The 19,750-nt window shown below is 35.7% G+C and overlaps 1 protein-coding gene, 1 long non-coding RNA gene and 1 pseudogene across 2 annotated transcripts in view; 1 reads left to right on the top strand and 2 right to left on the bottom strand.

Annotated features, from left to right (window-relative positions):
* LOC149411897 (uncharacterized) overlaps nucleotides 1–19,750 on the top strand; it is a 138,887-nt gene that overhangs the window by 49,615 nt on the left and 69,522 nt on the right. The gene's annotated exons all lie outside the window — the stretch shown is intronic.
* LOC149411900 (52 kDa repressor of the inhibitor of the protein kinase-like) lies at nucleotides 559–8,960 on the bottom strand (annotated as a pseudogene).
* Nucleotides 11,206–14,330, bottom strand: LOC149411899 (uncharacterized). Its single transcript, XM_089646234.1, has 4 exons — nucleotides 14,189–14,330; nucleotides 13,528–13,725; nucleotides 12,849–12,892; nucleotides 11,206–12,741 (listed from the first exon to the last, which is right to left on the bottom strand). The coding sequence occupies exons 1-4, from the start codon at nucleotides 14,328–14,330 to the stop codon at nucleotides 12,148–12,150; spliced, it is 978 nt and encodes a 325-aa protein (XP_089502360.1). The 3' UTR covers nucleotides 11,206–12,147.

Below are 19,750 nucleotides of genomic sequence, written 5' to 3'. Positions count from 1 at the left end.
TAGAAAATATTTTCAATGCAATTTAAACTCAATTTTGAGACAAACAAGGTATAATTTTTAATAAACTCAAATTATTTTAAATGCCCTTTTATTGGCATGTGTGCCAATAAAATGGATAAACCGATTTTACGCATACCAAATGTTGGCACCCCACAAATAACTAAAAGTTGGCGGTTAAATTATGAAATAATGTTTTAAAAAGGGAGTTAATATATTCAATAATAAAACAAAATGATTAGGTTTAAGAAAAACAAAATAGATTTGCAATTTTTCAAAGATTACGATAGCTCTTACCTTAGTAAAAAACGAATATTTTGATTGTTTTTGTCGCACAGGTTGCGGCTTGTCAAACAGATGGTAAATGCGCCGCCATGTTTGAAAAAAATTAAAACGTGTGTTGCCAGTTGAGTAATAAATGATAGTACTGTTTAATTTCTACTAAAAAATATAAGATCTGGCTACAAAAAATCTTAATTTTCTTAAAAAACTAGAGCATGCCAATAAATTGGTGGAGTGCCAATGATAGGGTGGTTTACCCTACTTATGTATTAGAATTGGTGGGACAATAATGTTTTTTTTTTGAAATGTGCTTTATGATTCGACAATCAAACTCTAATAAATATACTGGACTTGAAAATGTTGAAAATGAGATTGAAAGTAATGAGATTGAAAGTTACTTACTCAATTGTCCAGGATTCCAGCTTCAACGTTCGACCTACCGTCTCCACTAAATATTATTATCACCAGAAATGTCGAGGGTCACCAGTATGGCAGCGTAGGGTCGCCAGTATGATAGCGATGTGTGGAGTGTAATTTACGATGGCTGCCGGTATCGTAAATCTGTGTTCAAGGAATTCGGATGATTGAAAGATAAAGGTCTGCGATCTTTGTTGAATTTATTTGCGAAAATGAATTTACAAGTTATGCGAACGCAGAGACGGTGGTAGTGGAGAGTGGTGGTCTGGTCGAAAGTTGAAACTAGAATGACGGAGAGCCGTCTTCCCGTCCGCGCCTAGCTCCTCCGGGGCTTCAGGCGGCGGAGTAATTATTTTAGTGTTATCATATGTGGGATGAGTTAAAGTAGTCCCACAGATACATCTCAATATCGCAATTTAAAATAATGTCAGAAATCGACTGCGGTATGTCCTGACTACGCTGACACTTCATCATCCACAGCCGATATTCATTTACAATGATAGAAACTGGAGTATTATCTAATAACAATGTATAATCGGATGCTAGTTGTTTCACAGTTTCAATGTCTTGATTACTGTATTCGCTTTTTGGCATGAAAACGCTTAGCTGAAAAAAATTAAGGATTTCAGGAGACAGACGGTCCTGTAGGTCACTTATTATTGAATCCAGAAGAGGGATGTATATGGATCTGCGGAAATACTCTTGAGCAGGTTGATTATTGGCCCTATGTATTTGTCTTGACACTATTCTGGGACATTTAATTTCTACATCTAGCTGCTCAGCTACTTCTTTAGCCTCTTCAAAACGCTGTCGGTAAATTATGTCCACATTTTCTCTTTTATTTTGTAGAACACTTAAAGTATCGTAAATAGCGTCCGCAGCTTTTTTTAAATCAATGGAGTTCGATTGCAGTATTCTGCTTAAAGATACAGTAGTACCTGAAAAAAAAAAAGTTAGTATGTGACTGTTTGTGAGTTATGGGTGAATAAATTAAGGATCTATGACTTAATATAAATGGTAGTTAAAATTGTTTTTGTTGAAACACAAACAAATTAACAAAATAACAATATAATATTCAAGTAGGTATAGTACGTATGTTCATTATCCAAACAATAAGAGACAAAATAATATAGGCAAGTACCCACCTAATACAGGGTGTCCGGAAACTCGTAGTACAAGCGGGAAACTGGTGAATCTACATCACATTTGGAGTCGATTTTGTAGTATATTTTTTTTTTTTTTGAGCTTTCGTTATCGAGTAAATCGTGTTTGATTTTTTTTTTTTTTTTTTTTTTTTAATCAAATACTTATAAATTATTACTGAAGATCAAAGTACCCAACTAATTAAAACTATTTGAAAGTAAAACAAATGAAGAAACTCGGATTTGAAGCATTATTTTGAAATCACCCTTCATTTAACCCGGTGTAATCATAAAATATTTCTGCCCTGCAGGGTTAAAACATCTGTTATTCAACCCTAAACACCAGAAAAAACTTTAACCCTAAAATAGCCGAAAAATATTTTTTTTTGTTTTTTTTTTTTTTTGAAAATGCTCAAATCAAAAAACTTTATGTTTTTTTGGGTTCCCCATGTGGTGTAGATTCTCCAGTTTCCCGCTTGTACTACGAGTTTCCGGACACCGTGTATATCACTTAAACAGATGGAGGATATAATAAAGTCAGAACTGCGCAATGCTTGCAGCAAGCAATGCGCATCAGTAGCGGTTTTACTGTCTTGCCAAGTAGAAATCTTCTCCAAAGCGCTACAAATTTTGACCAAGTTGTCTCCTTGAAATTGAAGATGCCCATCATGCCTCTCTACCCAACGTGTCTCACAGATACCTTGCAAGGCAACTCCGAATCCTTTTTTAAAAATTTCATGCCTCTTAGCGGATGCATTGGCAAAAGCTACAACTTTTCTCATTGTGCCAGAAGTATTGCGACAAGAAACTACTTGGGATGATCTAGCCAACGAGTTATTAAGTACATGGTTGTTGCATGGGCAACGTTTGGCGTGAATGGCTATTTTCTTCAATTCTTGCACTGCACCTTTCGTATCTGATGCCATAACCGAGCAGCTGTCAGTTCCAATACCCACACACCTAGTTAAATCTAAATTAAATTTAGTACACAGATTTTCAACAATTTTCGCCAATGCTACACCTGTCAATCGAGGCTCTATATAAGAGCATCGTAAGTATCACAGAAAGTCACAAAATGTTCCTTTATAATACCATTATGAAAATATCGAAATGATAGGCTCAGCTGTGAGATATGTGATATATCTGTTGTTTCATCGAACAAAATTGAAAAAAAAATTGCTTCCCGCACATTCTGTAAAATGTTCTCCTGAATGATTTCTGCACAAATATCTATCAACTCATTTTGTACAGTCTTGCTGATGTACGTGGCGTTGGATTTTGAAGATTCTAAATGCTGCTGCAATGCAGTATCGCCAGAATTTATACGAAATTTTAAAAGGGCTCTAAAATTCCCTTCATCAGCTACCACGCTGTCATGGCTCAACAATTTACCATCGTCGCGATGGCCACGTAACGGTATATTTTGATGGCCACAAAATATAATAGTTTTTACGATTGGTCGCAAACGATCTCTATTTTCATTTATTTGTGTCAGTCTTTGACTATTTACTTGGTTCATTATATTAATTTCTGGCTTGTGAAAAGTCAACAAAAAGTTCTTCCCTGCTTCGACAGCTGATTCGTGGTATTTTTTTCGCTGGTGTGTTAGCAGAACACCATTTTCACCAAGCAAATTATCAAAAGCTTTTAACGGTTCTTTTACGAGTCGATATAAGGGTATGGCAGCGTGAACGTCGGGATCACCAGTATGGCAGTGTAAAGTCGGGATCACCAGTATGGCAGGATAAATGTAATTTACGATGGCTGCCGGTATCGTAAATCTGTGTTCAAGGAATTCTGATGATTGAAAGATAAAGGTCTGCGATCTTTGTTGAATTTATTTGCGAGAATGAATTTACAAGTTAAGTGAACGCAGAGACGGTGGTAGTAGAGAGTGGTGGGTTGGTCGAAAGTTGAAACTAGAATGGCAGAGAGTTGCGTTCCCGTCCGCGCCTGGCTCTCCCGGGGCTTCAGACGGCGGAGTAATTATTTAGTGTTATCATATGTGGGACGAGTTAAAGTAGTCCCCATAAGGGTTTTTTTTCTGTACACCACCTCCAGGAGCTACGGCAAACAAAGCACAGTACTTGCAGTAAAGTCCCTGGTCTTTATGCGACAAAACAAGCCAGTGAAACTTTTCAAGGTGAGACTTATTCGCATATTTTTTTGTTTGTTTTCCTTTTTTATTAACAACACAGTGCGGGAAAGTGTAATTAGGGGGAGGCTGCCAATGCTTTTCAAGCAACATAGCTTTAGTAGATGAATCATCTATATTTTTCCCTATATAACATGCAATATCTGAAGCAAACTCTGATTGAGAAAGTGAAGTCTTTATCTGATCAGAATCAGAAGTCGACGTACATAATATAGGCTGAATATCGTTAATAACAGGAGAGCATGTTTTTTCATCGTCTAAGGTTAATGTAGGCAATGTTATAGCTGTAGAAGCAAAGCAAGAAGCAGAAACATTGGCAGTACAATTATTATCCTCTGTAGTTGTTGTAGGTAAATTTTTCGAGTGAGCAATCTCAAGCCTTGGTTTCTTTGTGAAAAATGAATCTATTTTTTTAAATGAACTGCCACCTATATTACGTTTTAACCCACCACCACCATCTCCTTTTCCCTTAGAGTCACCCTGCAAGCAAAACCATGCAAATTTCACACCCCACAACAGACTTTTGTAAATACATATTAATTATAAGTACCTACGCTACGTAAAACACCCAGACTCAAGCCAAAACAAATGTTCATTCCGTAAATATTAGCCATGCTATGACGGGATTTAATCCCACAATAGGAAACATGATGATGAAAATGTAGTAATAAAAAGAGTTATGAATTACAACATATTATTTATTTCTACAGCGTACAAAACCAGAGCAATCTAGAGATCTCTATAATTTTCATAATTGAATTTAATCTCAGGGCATGTGCGTCGGACCGAAGGTCTTGCGCATCGGACTTTTTAATAATAGGTAGCAATGATAAATGGTGTGACTAGAAAAATGATTAAGAATAAGTAACATAAGGAAACGTGTGTGACATAGTATTCTAACCTGTTATAAAGAGTAGAGGGCGCCAAACATCATTTTACATGATGTTAAATTTAGATGAGAAAAGCAACGACCAGCAAAACGATTATAACATGTTGCGTCATTCTTCCCCAAAAGATCGATGTCTCGAATGTTCCTCCAATGTCGTTTGTAGCGTTCGCAGAGTCCTCCTGAGATTGCGTCTGACCCCGGCGGAAGTCGTATTGGTACTGGCCGCTCGGGCCCGCTCGAGTTGCCGTCTCCTCTCTTCTTGCCGGAGTTCAGTGTTTACATACTCCGAATAATCTTGAAATGTAGCGGGTAGTAAAGAACTGCTACAATGCAGGTACGGACGGGGCTTGAACCCGCGATTCATTGTGTGAATTTATCTAAGATTTTAGGTTAGGTTAGTTAGGTTAGTAAGCTTAGGCTCTTCAAACTCCCTCTTCCAAAAAAAATAATTAAGTAGGTACATAAGTCACACTCTTTCAGTAAGTAGGTAGGTACCTACTTATCTACCCACGAGGTACTTTAAGACTGGGGTTATACTCGCAATTAAAATTTACGGATTACATAATATTTTGAATTTTGACAGGTCACTCACAGCTCACAGGAGCGTTTACATATGCATCCGACTTGTGGTAATTAATGATCACGGAAGTTGTTCGGAGGTTCGACCTGTGCCTGTGTAAATGCTCATGCGACCGTTTATATCAATCTGTAAATTTATTTGCGGTAAGATGGCTTCCTTTCAACAACGACCTGCTACTGTCAAATTTACTCGATTTTGTTAAGAAAGACAAAAAGGCCCAAATAAAGTGTTGAAATAGATTTTGGCTTTAATTAAACAATTATCTATGCGCTTTTGTTCCGTCAAAGGCGACAATTAATTTCGTTTTATCCGAATGACAGCTACCTACCTGACATCTGCTGACGGCAACCGGCTTCGTATTCAAAATTTCAAATACGTAAATGTTAAAAACAGAAACATTAGGATTAGAAAGGATTGGACCGATAATAGGCCACATGCATCACATTTAAAAAAAAATCCGGTTTAGGCAAATATTCTAAGACGTTCCGTATTTTCTTTAATCGTATTTTTGAAACCCTGGTGATTTTTTTAAAATTTCAACTCGAAAAATCAGACCATTTTTTATAAACCGGAAAGACGGGACATAATTTTATATGTGCAAAAAAACGGTAATTAACTAGCCGAAAGTCATTTAAAAAAGAACGTTTTCCACACGAATGTCACAAAAATGGCATGAAATTGTACGGAGTTCTATTCATAACATCTGTCAAAACACCGCCATCTTTAGCAAAAAGCATAAATATACCAAACCACCTACTCATGCAAAAAGTCAAATCAAAGGTTAAGTGGTTAAGTTCGCAGAGAACAAACAATAAATCTAGTGAACGTTAAACGTCAAATTCAAAAATTCGCCGGATATCAAAGTGTTGCCGTATAAAAAAAATAATCAGTCTGGAATTTTACAAAATTAAGGGAACATAATCGGAGACGGAACATTTTCATGTAAATCATTCAAAATCCATCATTAAAAATAATACTATGCATTTCTAAAAAAAATTACTAACGTTTTCGTAATCTTAGTAAAAAAATCTATCCACACTTTTAGCCTTCATTTTAATTGATTCTGAAGAATTTGTTACAAATATTAAAAATGTGTCCACTTCCGAAGTTATTAATTCATCATCTAGAAAAATAAAATCTGGTACTTACCGCTAAGTCCGCTAACTTTATAGTTATACACGGGTTATAAAGTTTTAAAATCGTTGAACGTAAAATATATTAATTGTAAGGTATTGTTTTATTAATCTAAAATATAAATAACTTGCATCCCTCGTGCGGCATAATTTTATTTTTTTTAAATTCAATTATAATTTCGCCGAAATAAATTAAAATGTTAGCCTTGGGCAAAACCTCGATGAACGAGGTTGTGTCTCGCCTTAAGAATTGCTTTAGGAAGTATAGGAAGGCTGGTAATTCGCGCGGGCGCGTTAGACCTGTCCAGACCTGTCAAAAAACTTCCGAAAGAATAAGTTCTGTAACTTACTAAAATTACGTTAAGTGACTTTTGGTGTCGTTTACATTGGGAATTTGGCCAAACTCGCCTTCAAGAGCGATTTACAGGAAAAAAACTTACGAGTCTAACCCCAGCCTTAGAACATTAACAAATAACATTTGAGTTTAAACACACATACACTGGCATAATGAAGAAACTGATTAGATTACTTACCATTTCTTGTAATGAATTGAATTTGCAGCAACAATTTTCAAGAACACTATTACTTATATTGGAACTTATTTTTTTTAACTTAGTGAACAAATAAAAGTAAACACTTTATTAATAAAGTTTAGTCGTTCCGATTGAGGTTAGGTTTTGCTAGACGCTAGACGTTAGTCGAAACAAAGCGCGCGCAAGCGTCACACGTGGTTACACGAAATGTGTCATAATAATATGAAAGGTGGCGGCCGAAGCGCGCGCCGGTGGCGGTGCGCGGTGACGCGGTAACATTCGAATTTTCGATGCGTTCGTTCCCGAATAATGCGTTTGCCGTCAAACAAAGTATTATATTAAATTAATTAAATATTGAAAGTACTTAAATAAAATTTATATTGTGACAAAAAATATATAAAAACATTATGTTCAACAATTTTAATTAGTGGTCCACCTAGGTCCTGGATGGGCCCAGGACCTAGGTAGTCATGACCCCCCCTGGGCTGGGGCCCAGGGGGGGTTCATGACCACCGTGACCCCCCCCCCTGGATCCGCCACTGCTTGTAATTAATCCTGTCAAGACAACACTGTATTTATATTATACAGCGCATTCTAACAATAATAACAAGGACAAATTTAATTTAAATCGCCTTTATTTTAACCACTCTCAAACGACAGATAACCTCAAATATATTAAAATGATTTTGTTGAAAATAATGTTACGAATAAAAGACGTGGTAACTAACATAAACGCATTTCAAAATTTAATCTAAATCAGTTCTATTAGCTTAAAAAATAACAAGTAAAAAGTATCTTTCATTGATGATGCAACCCAAATTGTTGATTATTTGTGAAACATCAAATATGATTTGTTTTTTTTAAAGTATTAAATATGCATTATAAATACAAAATCCACTTACCAGTTCAACTTCCAAGTAAACTTCACTGTTTAAAATAGTAGAATCAGTTTGTTTATTTAATATGTTCGCCATAAACAACACAAATCAGCAGTAACAACCAGCATCAAGTGACGACCGCCGCCATTTGCAAACAATGCCGAACCAGTTGTCAAACTAGCAATAACCAATAACAATGCAAACTTGAAACTTGACAGCACTGACTTGGTCACGTGACATTTTAAAATCTGCCAGGAGCCTAGGCCTGTTCTGTAGTAGGCCTTGCAAACGATCGAGACTGGTCACACACCCATAGAAGCATTGCACCGTCAGAAATTAAATCAGTAACTTACCCTCACAAAAGTGAGTACAGGGTCTGAAAGGGTTAAATATTTATTTTTTTGGGTTTATTGGTTTAATAGGTACAGTTATAATGTGTACATATTACAAAGTTGGTTTTTTTTAAATACCAGAAAGAGTAAAGTAACACACCTTTTCTTTGAGCAAACGCTCGTGTTAAAAAGGTGGGGAAACGTAATTAATTACTATTTTAACATATTTTAAACAAAGGAAAATAAAATACAGTTTACAGACAATTGTTGTAAAAAAGTAATAGAAAAAAAGAGAAGAGAAACTAAAATACAGCGTGTGGCAAGCCTACGCACGACGAAAGTGAAACTTTTAGTATTCTTCTCTCTCTCTCTTTTCATTTCATTCTCTCTTTTTTCTGTCTTGCGTTAGTTTGAAGATTATAGGTCAAATAATTCAAAGACGAAGCATAGATTTTCTCTTTTTAATATTTTCTTATACATGGATGAATTTCGATATAAGTACAGTTCCAAAAATTTTCAATTTATTTACAGTTATGCAATACTATTTACAATTATTAAATATTACATACACAACAATATTACAATTAAAAATTTCGATTACGATTTACCAATCATGTGACATTTTCATTGTCACTTTCACGGATATTATTTCCTAATGTCGTGATAATTGGGTGATGGTAACTAAAGTGCGAGATATATACATTAGCACTCAAATCCTTAATGAATCGTGCAAAAACTGCATCGATTGTTGTCCCCCGTCTAGTCGTACTAATGTTCCTATCATTAACCATATCCAAATTAAGGGTGTTTTTGAAAAAGTTCAATAACTCTACAGATTCATTCTTAAAGTCCAAGTCTCTCCAAGTACATGTTGGATAAAATCTTTGATATCTGTAATCGATTTACCTGGCGAGATATAAATTGACACCATAATAATTTTTTTACTCGTATTACACTCACCGCGCAGTACACGAAGCAAGCAGTTGATGCCTGGCGTGGCGTCGTTGGCTAGAGAGAGAGGAAAAGAGAGAAGAGAGAGAGAGAGAACGTTCGTCAGTGGCTCCCTCACCTCAGTAAGCGACTACGGTGAGAGAGCGACAGTGGACGGTGAGCGGTGGTGGGGGTCCCCCACCAAATGATCACGGTTGTTCGTGACGGTCATGAGTCGGTTTTTCACCCGGTCCTCGAAAATGCATGAAGCTGGGTCCAGACATGTTCTTTTGTCCGTACCGTACCTCCGTTTCGTACCAGCGCACAGTGGCCAATTTTAATGATTTGGCGCGACATCGCTCTCGGCGTTCGACTATTTGGCACCATTGATGTTTTTTTAAGTATTAATAAGAAATACCACTTATTTTTTGTTAATTCTTATGAGTTGAAATGTTGATAATAATTTTAATGCTTTTATAAAAAGTAGCGTGTAACTTGGGCGCTAAGTTTGTATTTTATGAAAATTAAGTACAATAATTTCTTAAAAATGCAATTACTGGAGTGGCTGGCTTAAGTTGGTGGTGATTTTTTTTCCGTGAACAAAAAAGACACAGCAATAATATCCTATTAAAATTAGCGTGAAGACTAGTGAAGATTTTTATTCCTACTCCATTAAAGGAAAAAAAGCTAAACTTTGAACCAAGGCAACAGTTATAATTTATCAAAAAAAGTTTTTTTTCAGTTACTTAAATAAAGCACGTATTTTAAAGAATATCTCAAGTGATTTTTAAAAGTACTTTTTGTATAATAAGTTCACAAACAACCCGATTTCGAACGCCTTTAAACTCGCCTAGATACAGCAGCATAGTTGCGCGCCCGAATATCAGTGTACCCCTGTTCTGCGACTAATTACATAATAATTGAGTTTCAGATGTTAATTTAAATTGACATTGAATAATTTCGAATAACTTTAATTTTATTCTAACGGTACGAAGAACTAAATATTACATACAGTTGATCTTTCTTTGACATATCGGAGTCAAATATAGGATTCTGAAAAAAAATTGACGAAAATTAAGTACAATCATTTCTTAAAAATGTAATTACTGGAGTGGCTGGCTAAAGTTGGTGGTGATTTTTTTTGTCCGTGTACAAAAAAGACACAGCAATAATATCCTATTAAAATTAGCGTGAAGACTTGTGAAGATTTTTATTCCTACTCCATTAAAGGCTAAACTTTTGTAAAAAAAATTGGAAAAAAAGGTAAACTTTGAACCAAGGCAACAGTTATAATTTATGAAAAAAATATTTTTTTCAGTTATTTAAATAAAGCACGTATCTTAAAAAATATCTCAAGAATTTTTTTTAAATACTTTTTTGTAAAACAAGTACACAAACAACCTGATTTCGCACACCTTCTAACTCGCCTAGATACAGCAGCATAGTTGCGCGCCCGAATATCAGTGTATCCCTGTTCTGCGACTAATTACATAATAATTGAGTTTCAAATGTTAATTTAAATTGACAGTGAATAATTGGGAATAACTTTAATTTTATTCTAACGGTACGAAGAACAAATTATTACATACAGTTGATCTTTCTTTGACATATCGGAGTCAAATATAGGATTCTGAAAAAAATTGACGAAAATTAAGTACAATCATTTCTTAAAAATGCAATTACTGGAGTGGCTGGCTAAAGTTGGTGGTGATTTTTTTTGTCCGTGTACAAAAAAGACACAGCAATAATATCCTATTAAAATTAGCGTGAAGACTTGTGAAGATTTTTATTCCTACTCCATTAAAGGCAAAACTTTGGTAAAAAAAATTGGAAAAAAAGGTAAACTTTGAACCAAGGCAACAGTTATAATTTATGAAAAAAAAAAATTTTCAGTTATTTAAATAAAGCACGTATCTTAAAGAATATGTCAAGTAATTTTTAAAAATACTTTTTTTGTGAAACAAGTACACAAACAACCTGATTCCGCACGCCTTCAAACTCGCCTAGATACAGCAGCATAGTTGCGCGCCCGAACATCTCAGTTCTGTGCGTAATTACCGAGTAAGTAAGCTTCGGATGTTATTTTCAATGGTTTTTTTAATGTCAGTGATTAACTGAGAACACATTGGTAAAAAAAAAATAATTTCGGGAACATGCCGATCTGGGGTCAATGTCGCGCCAGCGCTCAAATTTAAGCCACTGTGCAGCGTCGCGATCCAAAAACTCTGGACGCATCATCTTTTGTCCGTACCGTACCTCCGTTTCGTATCCGCGTCGCGATCAAGAGCCCGTATCTCCGTAACGTCGCTGCGATCATCGCGTGTTCATTTCCTCCCACCATGTCGTCGACTGCGGAAGTGTTTGAGAATTTGACGATTGCTTGCGCGTCCTTCATTGTTATTCACAATAATATAAAGAAAAAAAAACAAAAAAGGCGACGTTGGTGGGAGTTAGAATTGTTCAAAAACAGAGAAAGATGTGGCGGAAGAGCTTTAATGAGAGATTTAAAATTTCAAAACATAAGTGGAAAATACAAAAACTTCACTCGCATGTCACCAAGCGACTTCGAGTACTTCATTAATTTAATTGGGCCAAAAATAAAAAAGGCGGATACCACATTTAGAAAATCTATTTCGATACAAGATAGATTAAGCATAACTTTGCGTTATTTGGCTACAGGAGATTCTTATACCAGCTTGCAATACACATTCAGAGTATCCAAACAATCAATAAGCATCATAGTTCGAGAAACCTGTCAAGCTATCGTCGACGAATTAAAAGGACTGATAAAGGTGAGTTTTCTTTGTTACTTAAAAGTTAATATAAAATAATTAAGTAAGTATAATAATTTTAATCTTAATTAAAATGCGTTTAGCAGTTTAGTAAATCTTGTAACGAATCTTCAGAGTCTTGTTGGAGAGAATATAAAGATTCTTGTTCAGCATAAACTGGAGATGGAGTACATGGTTGTGTAGTTGCAACCGTCTGCAAAGGCGAATGATGTGGAGATTCGAACATACGTGGAGGAAGAGCTGTTGGTGGCTGAGTAAAATACCCTCGTGTAGCTGGTGGAATGTTTTCGAATTCTCCGTTATCAGCAAAAAAAACAAGTTAGCTATTTGATGCTGTAGGGCATTCTTGGTTCGCTGTGAATATGTCTTTAATTTGACAGTTAGGTAATTTGCAAACATCTGGCTTTCATCTAGGGATACATCAGAAGTAGCGGGTCTAGAAGCAGTGATTGCTTTCGCTGCACTGGCTTTAAGCACATCAAATGCTGACTGTAACATGTGCTGGTTTTGTTGGTCCATACTAAGAACCTTCTTTTTCTTATAATTTGCCGCTGGAGATTTGAAAGGTGGCGTATTTTCGGACGACGGGTAGACACAGGTCGAATCCTCTGATTCTGTGGCCTTACTTGTTGAAGCCGTGTCTTGTGCGTTTGACGATTCATCAGCGCTCTGCATTTCTTCCTGTAAAATAATAAATAATCAAAACCGTTTCTTTTCGGTTGCCGACTTCACCTCAAGAATGGTTCACTATTGCAAACGAGTTTCAAGAACTTTGGCAGTTTCCTCACGTTTTGGTAGCTATGGATGGAAAACACGTAGTCCTGCAGGCACCCTTCAACAGTGGAACAGAATACTATAATTATAAGCATTTCTTTAGTATTGTTATGTTCGCTTTAGTGGATTCCTCTTATAACTTTATTTTTATCGATGTAGGATGTCAAGGTAGGATTTCAGATGGAGGTGTATTTAATGATTCAGTTCTTAGAAGAAAGATGGATGAAGAATCATTAAATTTGCCAGCCGCAAACACCTTAAGAGGCAGACAATAAACTATACCATACTACTTTTTAGGCGATAGTGCATTTCCACTAGGCATGCATCTTATGAAGCCCTATCCAGGTGTGCACCCTAAAGGATCCCAAAAAAAATCTTCAATTATCGACTGTCCAGAGCTCGACGAGTTGTAGAGAATGCGTTCGGGATATCCGCAAATGTATTTAGAGTTTTGAGAAAACCTATGTTACTCGAACCTAAAATAGCCCAATTGGTTGTGTTAACAGTAGCCCACTTGCATAACTTTTTAAGGAAAAGTGAAAATTCAAGAAACATGTACACTCCACCAGGTAGTATTGATACTGAAAATGATGAAGGCCTATTTATACCAGGAACGTGGAGGAACGACGAGGAAACAACATATTTTTTACCAATTGCAAATATACCTCGCAGATCATCCATATCAGTACAAGCTATACGAAATGAAATCGCTGATTATTGCTGTACTACTGGAAAGTTGCCGTGGCAAGATCGTATGCCTTGAATTTATAAATGTAAATATCACTAATGTAAAACTTACCGTATTTAGCCTTTTCCGTGGTTTGTTTCTGTCCAACAGAAACAGTAGATGCTTGAATGGAAACCAGGCCGACACATATACATCTGCAGAACCTTGAATAAAAATTTATTTTATTATTACAGATCAGTTGCCCCCTGGCCACAAGATTGAAATGTAGATTTAAGATGTATGGGTTTAGAGAGTTAAGTTGGTACTACACATATAGTAAGTACATAATAAATAATAGTACTTACAAGTTAAATATAGTGAGTACCTACATAATAAATTTTATTTTTATTTTATTATATTTTATTTATAATTTCTCATCGTACTTATATGTTTTGTTTTTTTACACAAATAATTAACCTCACTAGGACTAAAGCTTGTATTGAGGTTAACATTTTAACAGTTGAGAGAAGCATTACTTAACTTATTATATGCAACACTAAAATATTACATTGAAATACAATTACAGTTGAAGTACAAATTACAGTGAAAGAAAAGAAATAAAAATAATTATAAATAATATGAAATATGTATGAACATTTGTACAATTTATTTTAATTACAAGCTTACCTTTGCCAGTTCCTTCTGATTTTTTCATCTTCATTTTTTCCCGGCGCAACCCAGCCAATAAAGCATCCATCTTCTTCTTCATATCGTCGACACCGCACTCCATTTCGAAAGACAGTCTTGCATGCAGTTCCCTGTAATTCATATGTGTATGTTCCGATAGATGGCTCTACTATGACGGTTTATATCATTTACCTCGGGAAAGACCTTGGTCCATCACAGCCTCCCTATAGGTCTAAATCCAGCGGTTAAGACTACAGGTGTTAGTCGGTGGGATTAGACCTAAACATAGGTAATTTTTCTTCATCTGTTTTTCCGTTTTTTTTTTCATTGTTGCGCACCCCTGGCCTCGGCTATGGTTCAGTTCCTTAATCGGAAACAATATCCGCTACCGTGATCGTCGGCTTCCATTTTGGTTTCCCTCAAGTGGCTTTGCAATGCCGCCCGGTGACTGTTCACGGTAACACATTATCCCCTCCTTTTTTTTTCAAGCGTTCCTCCCTAAAACCTGAAACAACTGTTCTAAACCTTTTCCTGTTAATTGTTCCTACCGAAAAGTACGCAATCTTTGATTCGTTCTCCATTTTTTTTTTTTTAATTTTCGCGTTACTTTAATTTTTTCATTTTCTTTAATAAATAATAATCCGTATGTGTGGCTGGTTATCAATAAAGCCTTAATAAAACCTGAATTGGATTAAATTTGGTTTATTGAATTGGATTAAATTTGGTTTATTGAATTGGACACGCCCCTCGACTCGCGTGTCCCAGTGGTTCTCAACCTAGTTGGACCAGAACCTCCTTTACATATGATCAAATCAAAGATTGTTTAAATCTCGCGGTCCTACTTGACCATATGGCTCACGGAAGGTTGGTGTATGTGATTTGAGTGTCGTCTGACTTATTGCGACCTTCTTATGAATACGTGAGTGTCTCGCAAATGCTTTTATATAAATTTATTGATTTAGAAGAAAATTATATATACATATCTATGTATATATTTCCAACCTGTCCGTATTCCATTTGGTATACATGTTTAAAAAAAAAAATTCTCTTAAATATTTCTATCATTCCTTTCTTTCAGCCCTCCCCTCGTGGTCCTTGTTCATGATTCCTTTCATTATTTCTTCCTCTTTCACCTCCCACCTCCTAGTGACACTTAGCTAGATTGTTCGCGAAGTGTTTCTCCTCCTTTTTATGCAAAATCCCTTAATCGAAAATTAATGTAACAATATTGCCTAAATTTAACGTATCATTTCAAAGCCCCTTTATTCTTTACTAACTCCTACGCAGCCTAGAAAAGTTGAGGAAAGACAACCCCAAAATTTTTTTTTCCTTTCCCTATACGTACCTTAAATCTCAGCGTTAATGTAGTAAAATATTCTAAACATGATCATAAGAATATAACCTCAGAGCCCGACCATAAAACTAAATCTTACCAAGGCACTATTCTCTAACATGATATATTAATTACCTCATACTTATAATGCGATTACAAGAACCTAAATTAGTAAAAATGAACTATTTTCTAACATAACATGCCTATTCCCTGTCAGTCGATCTCAATCAATTCTATTTGTTTCGGTCTCTTTTCTGCCTCTCTAAGGTAATACCTTGCCAGGTGTATGGCGCTATAATCCCCCCTTATCTCCCACGTCTTGGGGTCGACCAGCGTATAGGTGTAATTATATGGCACGGCAGCGATTACATAAGGTCCTTCATATATTAACGCGAACTTCTTTATTTCCTTTCTCAATAAGTTCGACTGCGTGCACCGTTTGAGCTTTACCAAAGTGCCTATCTCGTATGTAACTAACCTTTTGCCTATATTATAAAATTGTTGCCTCTTCTCGGCGCTATTGACAACATTTCTTCGTACCGCACCTCTTACCTCTTCAGCTGTCAATTTTGGTATAATGCTTTCGCGCATGTATTTGTCTAAACTATACTTCGGTGGTTTCCCAAAAGCTACCTCGTTCGGTGAGAATCCGGTCGTACAATGCACTGTGTTATTATATGTTTTCTCTATGTCGTTGAGGATCATCGGCCACTTGGTATGTTTCTCATGACAATATATTCTGAAAATCCGTCCCATCTCCTTATTCACCCTCTCCGTGATATTTGGACCGGGGTTCCGTACTGATGTATGCATAACCTTTATACCTAACCGTCCTAAACCCTGATCCCATTTTCTCGATGTGAATTGAGACCCATTGTCCGTTAATAGTGCATCCACCCTTAATTTCTTTATGAACCGCTCTACGCAATTCAATACCGTCCTGATACTAGCTATTTTAAGTTTATGTAATTGAATGTAGGGTAGACCGGGTATGGTTGAAACACTTTTACCTTAACTAGGTGTAGTAATATTTCTTTTGTATTTATGGATAAGATGTTTATACTAGATGATCTATGATCTATCTAGTTATCAAATTAAATTTATTGGATGGCCACAACTCGTACAGGTAAGCTACAATAACCACTTAAAGACGATGGGGAAATCTGTTTCAATTATGCCCATAGTGTGGACGATTGAAACAGTATGTGGGGATAATTGAAACACTCTAAATATCTTTGGAATAATTGGAGTAATTTTAATAAATATTAAACATTTTCATTATAAAAACAGTACTCAATGAGATCATGAATAGTGATTAAACATATCACAAGTATTTTAAAAACTATAAACATAAATGTCTTGAAATAAAACAACTTTAAATATATTATTTATTATTTGTGTTTAAGTGCTCTTAGTTATACTAACTATGAGTATTTGGCATAATCAACATAGTTTTCCAGCGATATTTTCCTGGAACAGAATAGAACGGTATTAAAAATAAGTTTTTTGCTTTCATACAAAAGTGCTTGTTTCAATCATCACACTGTTTCAATCATAACAATGTTGATTTTACCTCTGACTCGACAGAATTTTCTCCATGTAAAATTCAACAATTAAGAAATCAAAAATAGAAAATAATTGTATCTGTGGTTTGTGATGTGAGATCATATTATTACAAAGTATCGCAATATTCTAGAACTAACAAAACTCTAAATAATCGGTTAAGGGGCCATAAATATCTAATAAATAAGTATAAAAATAAATAATATATAAGTATATATTAGGTATCTATTTAAAGAAGAAAAAAAATTGTAGGTAGGTACTTAACACTGGAAGTAACATTAAACCCCTTTTTTTAAACCCCTTATCAATTACAAAAAGGTAAGTAAACACTTAAATGATACGAATAAAACGTCTTTCTGTAAAGAACGATACTAAAACAAAGGGCTTAGCCAACAAAACAAAAAAATGAAAATGGTCATAAATAAGTAAATAGTATCTATTACAAGTAAACAATCAGTAGGTAAGTATCTGGTACTGTATCATTATAATTACTTGTGACTTATTACCTACAAAAAAATTCAGTGAACACTTGAATGATACGAATAAAACACCTATGTGTAAAGAATGGCACTAAAACAAAGGGGTACCTACCTACTTCTTAAGGTACATTATAAAAATTAACATTAATGAAACGATGAGTAATCAAATATTAGGTAAACTCCTTACTCTTACGCAATTAAATATATTTATAAAATTATCCGTCCATATTACAAGGCACACCATCAATAATTAGTCAGATTCACAATTATGACAAGTGTACTGTAATTCTTGTTTGGTGCACTTTTCATGAGCCCAAAGTTCACAAATCATACACTGGACCCAAATTTCACCGGACTTACTAGAATTATAGTCTTCACCACATACTAAACAAAAAGTATGTTTATCTGATCTCGAAGCGTTATTTCGATATATTTCTGTTGTTTCAGTCTTCTTTTTCTTCCTCTCTGTATTCTTCATGTTCTTTTTTTATCATGTTAGCACCTTTTTTTCTTTCCTTTTCTTTGGTTTCTGTTCGTATATATTCTTTTTCCGTGTTTGTGTAAATAGTGGATTTCCTCTTCTTCAAACCTCTGGTGTTTTCCTGGGTAGCGCTTTTGGGAATGGTCGCACGCTTTCTGGTATAAACATTTTACTTGTTGAAGGCACGGACAAGTTGCAATAATTGCTTTCGGAAATAAAATCGACTGGTAATTCATGTACATAATTTTGTGACGATGATATCAGAGACTCGGTCGTGTTAATCTCAAGAGGATCAGAAGCTGTAGGTAAAGGCAGCGTATTATTTGTTAAACTGACCAAACCTCTCAATGAACACGTAACAAATGTTATTGATTCAGTACTAACATTTGGTTCTGGAGTCACCGAGCCTCTCTGAGTGGACGGAACAACTGTTTCAATTCCTACAGAAATTGGCTGCGAAATCACTGAGATTAAAGTAGGTGGAACAGCTGCTTCAAGTGGCCGTGAAATCTCTGAGTTTTGAAATACCACTGGGTCACTTTCGGCACTACTTAAAACATTTAGATTTGGTCTGTCCGTGACGTACGAGGGTTCAAAATCTAAATCACTGAATATGTCTCTGTTATACGGATGAATTCCAGAACATCTAAACCCAGATTGAATGTTAGTTTGGGTTATTGCCCGGGGTAAAGCAGTCGCCACTATGCTTGGGATATCATAAATAGTCATTGGTTTTCCTGGATTTGTTCTCATCCACCCATCACAAGCTGTATTCACCGCTTTTTTAAATGGTCCGAACACTGATCGATCCAATGGCTGTAATTTGTGACTGCAATGCGGGGGAAAGGAGAGCATGATTATACCATTGGCATAACAGTAATCAATACAATTTATAGAAACATGCGATGAATGATTATCAAGTAATAAAAGAACTTTATGATCTAAAGACGAATTGGTGTGCCTTTGAAAATGATTTAGAAATATGGTAAAATCTTCTTCTTGCATCCATCCAGATTTGTTCGCGGTACCGATACTACCAATCGGACCATCTTTTAAGAAATGGCTTTGATATTTGATACGTGGGAATGTAAACATCGGCGGAATTGAGTTGCCAATTGCGTTTGCTGCTACAGTAACAGTTACGAGAGTTCCTCGTTCGGCCGACGTTACCGCACCTACTTGCCGAGTTCCTCTTCTGGCTACAATCCGATTTGGTTTTTGAACAGTTGTGACACCGGTCTCATCTACGTTGTAGATGTCCTTTGCTTCAAATTTATATCTATCCAAAACGTTCGCTAAATTTTTGAAGAATTCATCAACATTATGTCGATTAAAACTTGTCGCTCGTGCCAAACTCGTGGCTTGGGCACACCTTACAGATAATTGTGGATTGCGGTCTAAAAATCCTCGTAGCCATTCTATTCCGGCCATGCTATTTGTGTCCCATGAATTTGGCCTTGTCAGGTTGTACCGTGTGGTCAAATCAAATGCCAGTTTTCTTAAATCCTTTCTAGACAGTCCAAAATAAATGTCTGCCGTTTTTTATTGCATAATTTTCAATCTCAGTTTCTTGAGATGGGGAAAATACTTTCTTCGCCGAATTGTATCCCATGGTTATGGAATCAACAGATGTATCTATTGGTGCACTTTCTCTCTTTTTTTTGTACCTTCCCAATGAGACGTGGTCCAAATTAAACATCGCTGCA

Source organism: Hesperophylax consimilis, chromosome 24 (assembly GCF_061612785.1).
Source record: "Hesperophylax consimilis isolate HC1 chromosome 24, BYU_Hcon_1.0, whole genome shotgun sequence".
Lineage (NCBI taxonomy): Eukaryota > Metazoa > Arthropoda > Insecta > Trichoptera > Limnephilidae > Hesperophylax > Hesperophylax consimilis.
Note: the sequence above shows the minus strand (reverse complement) of the source record. Positions and strands in the feature narration are given on the sequence as shown.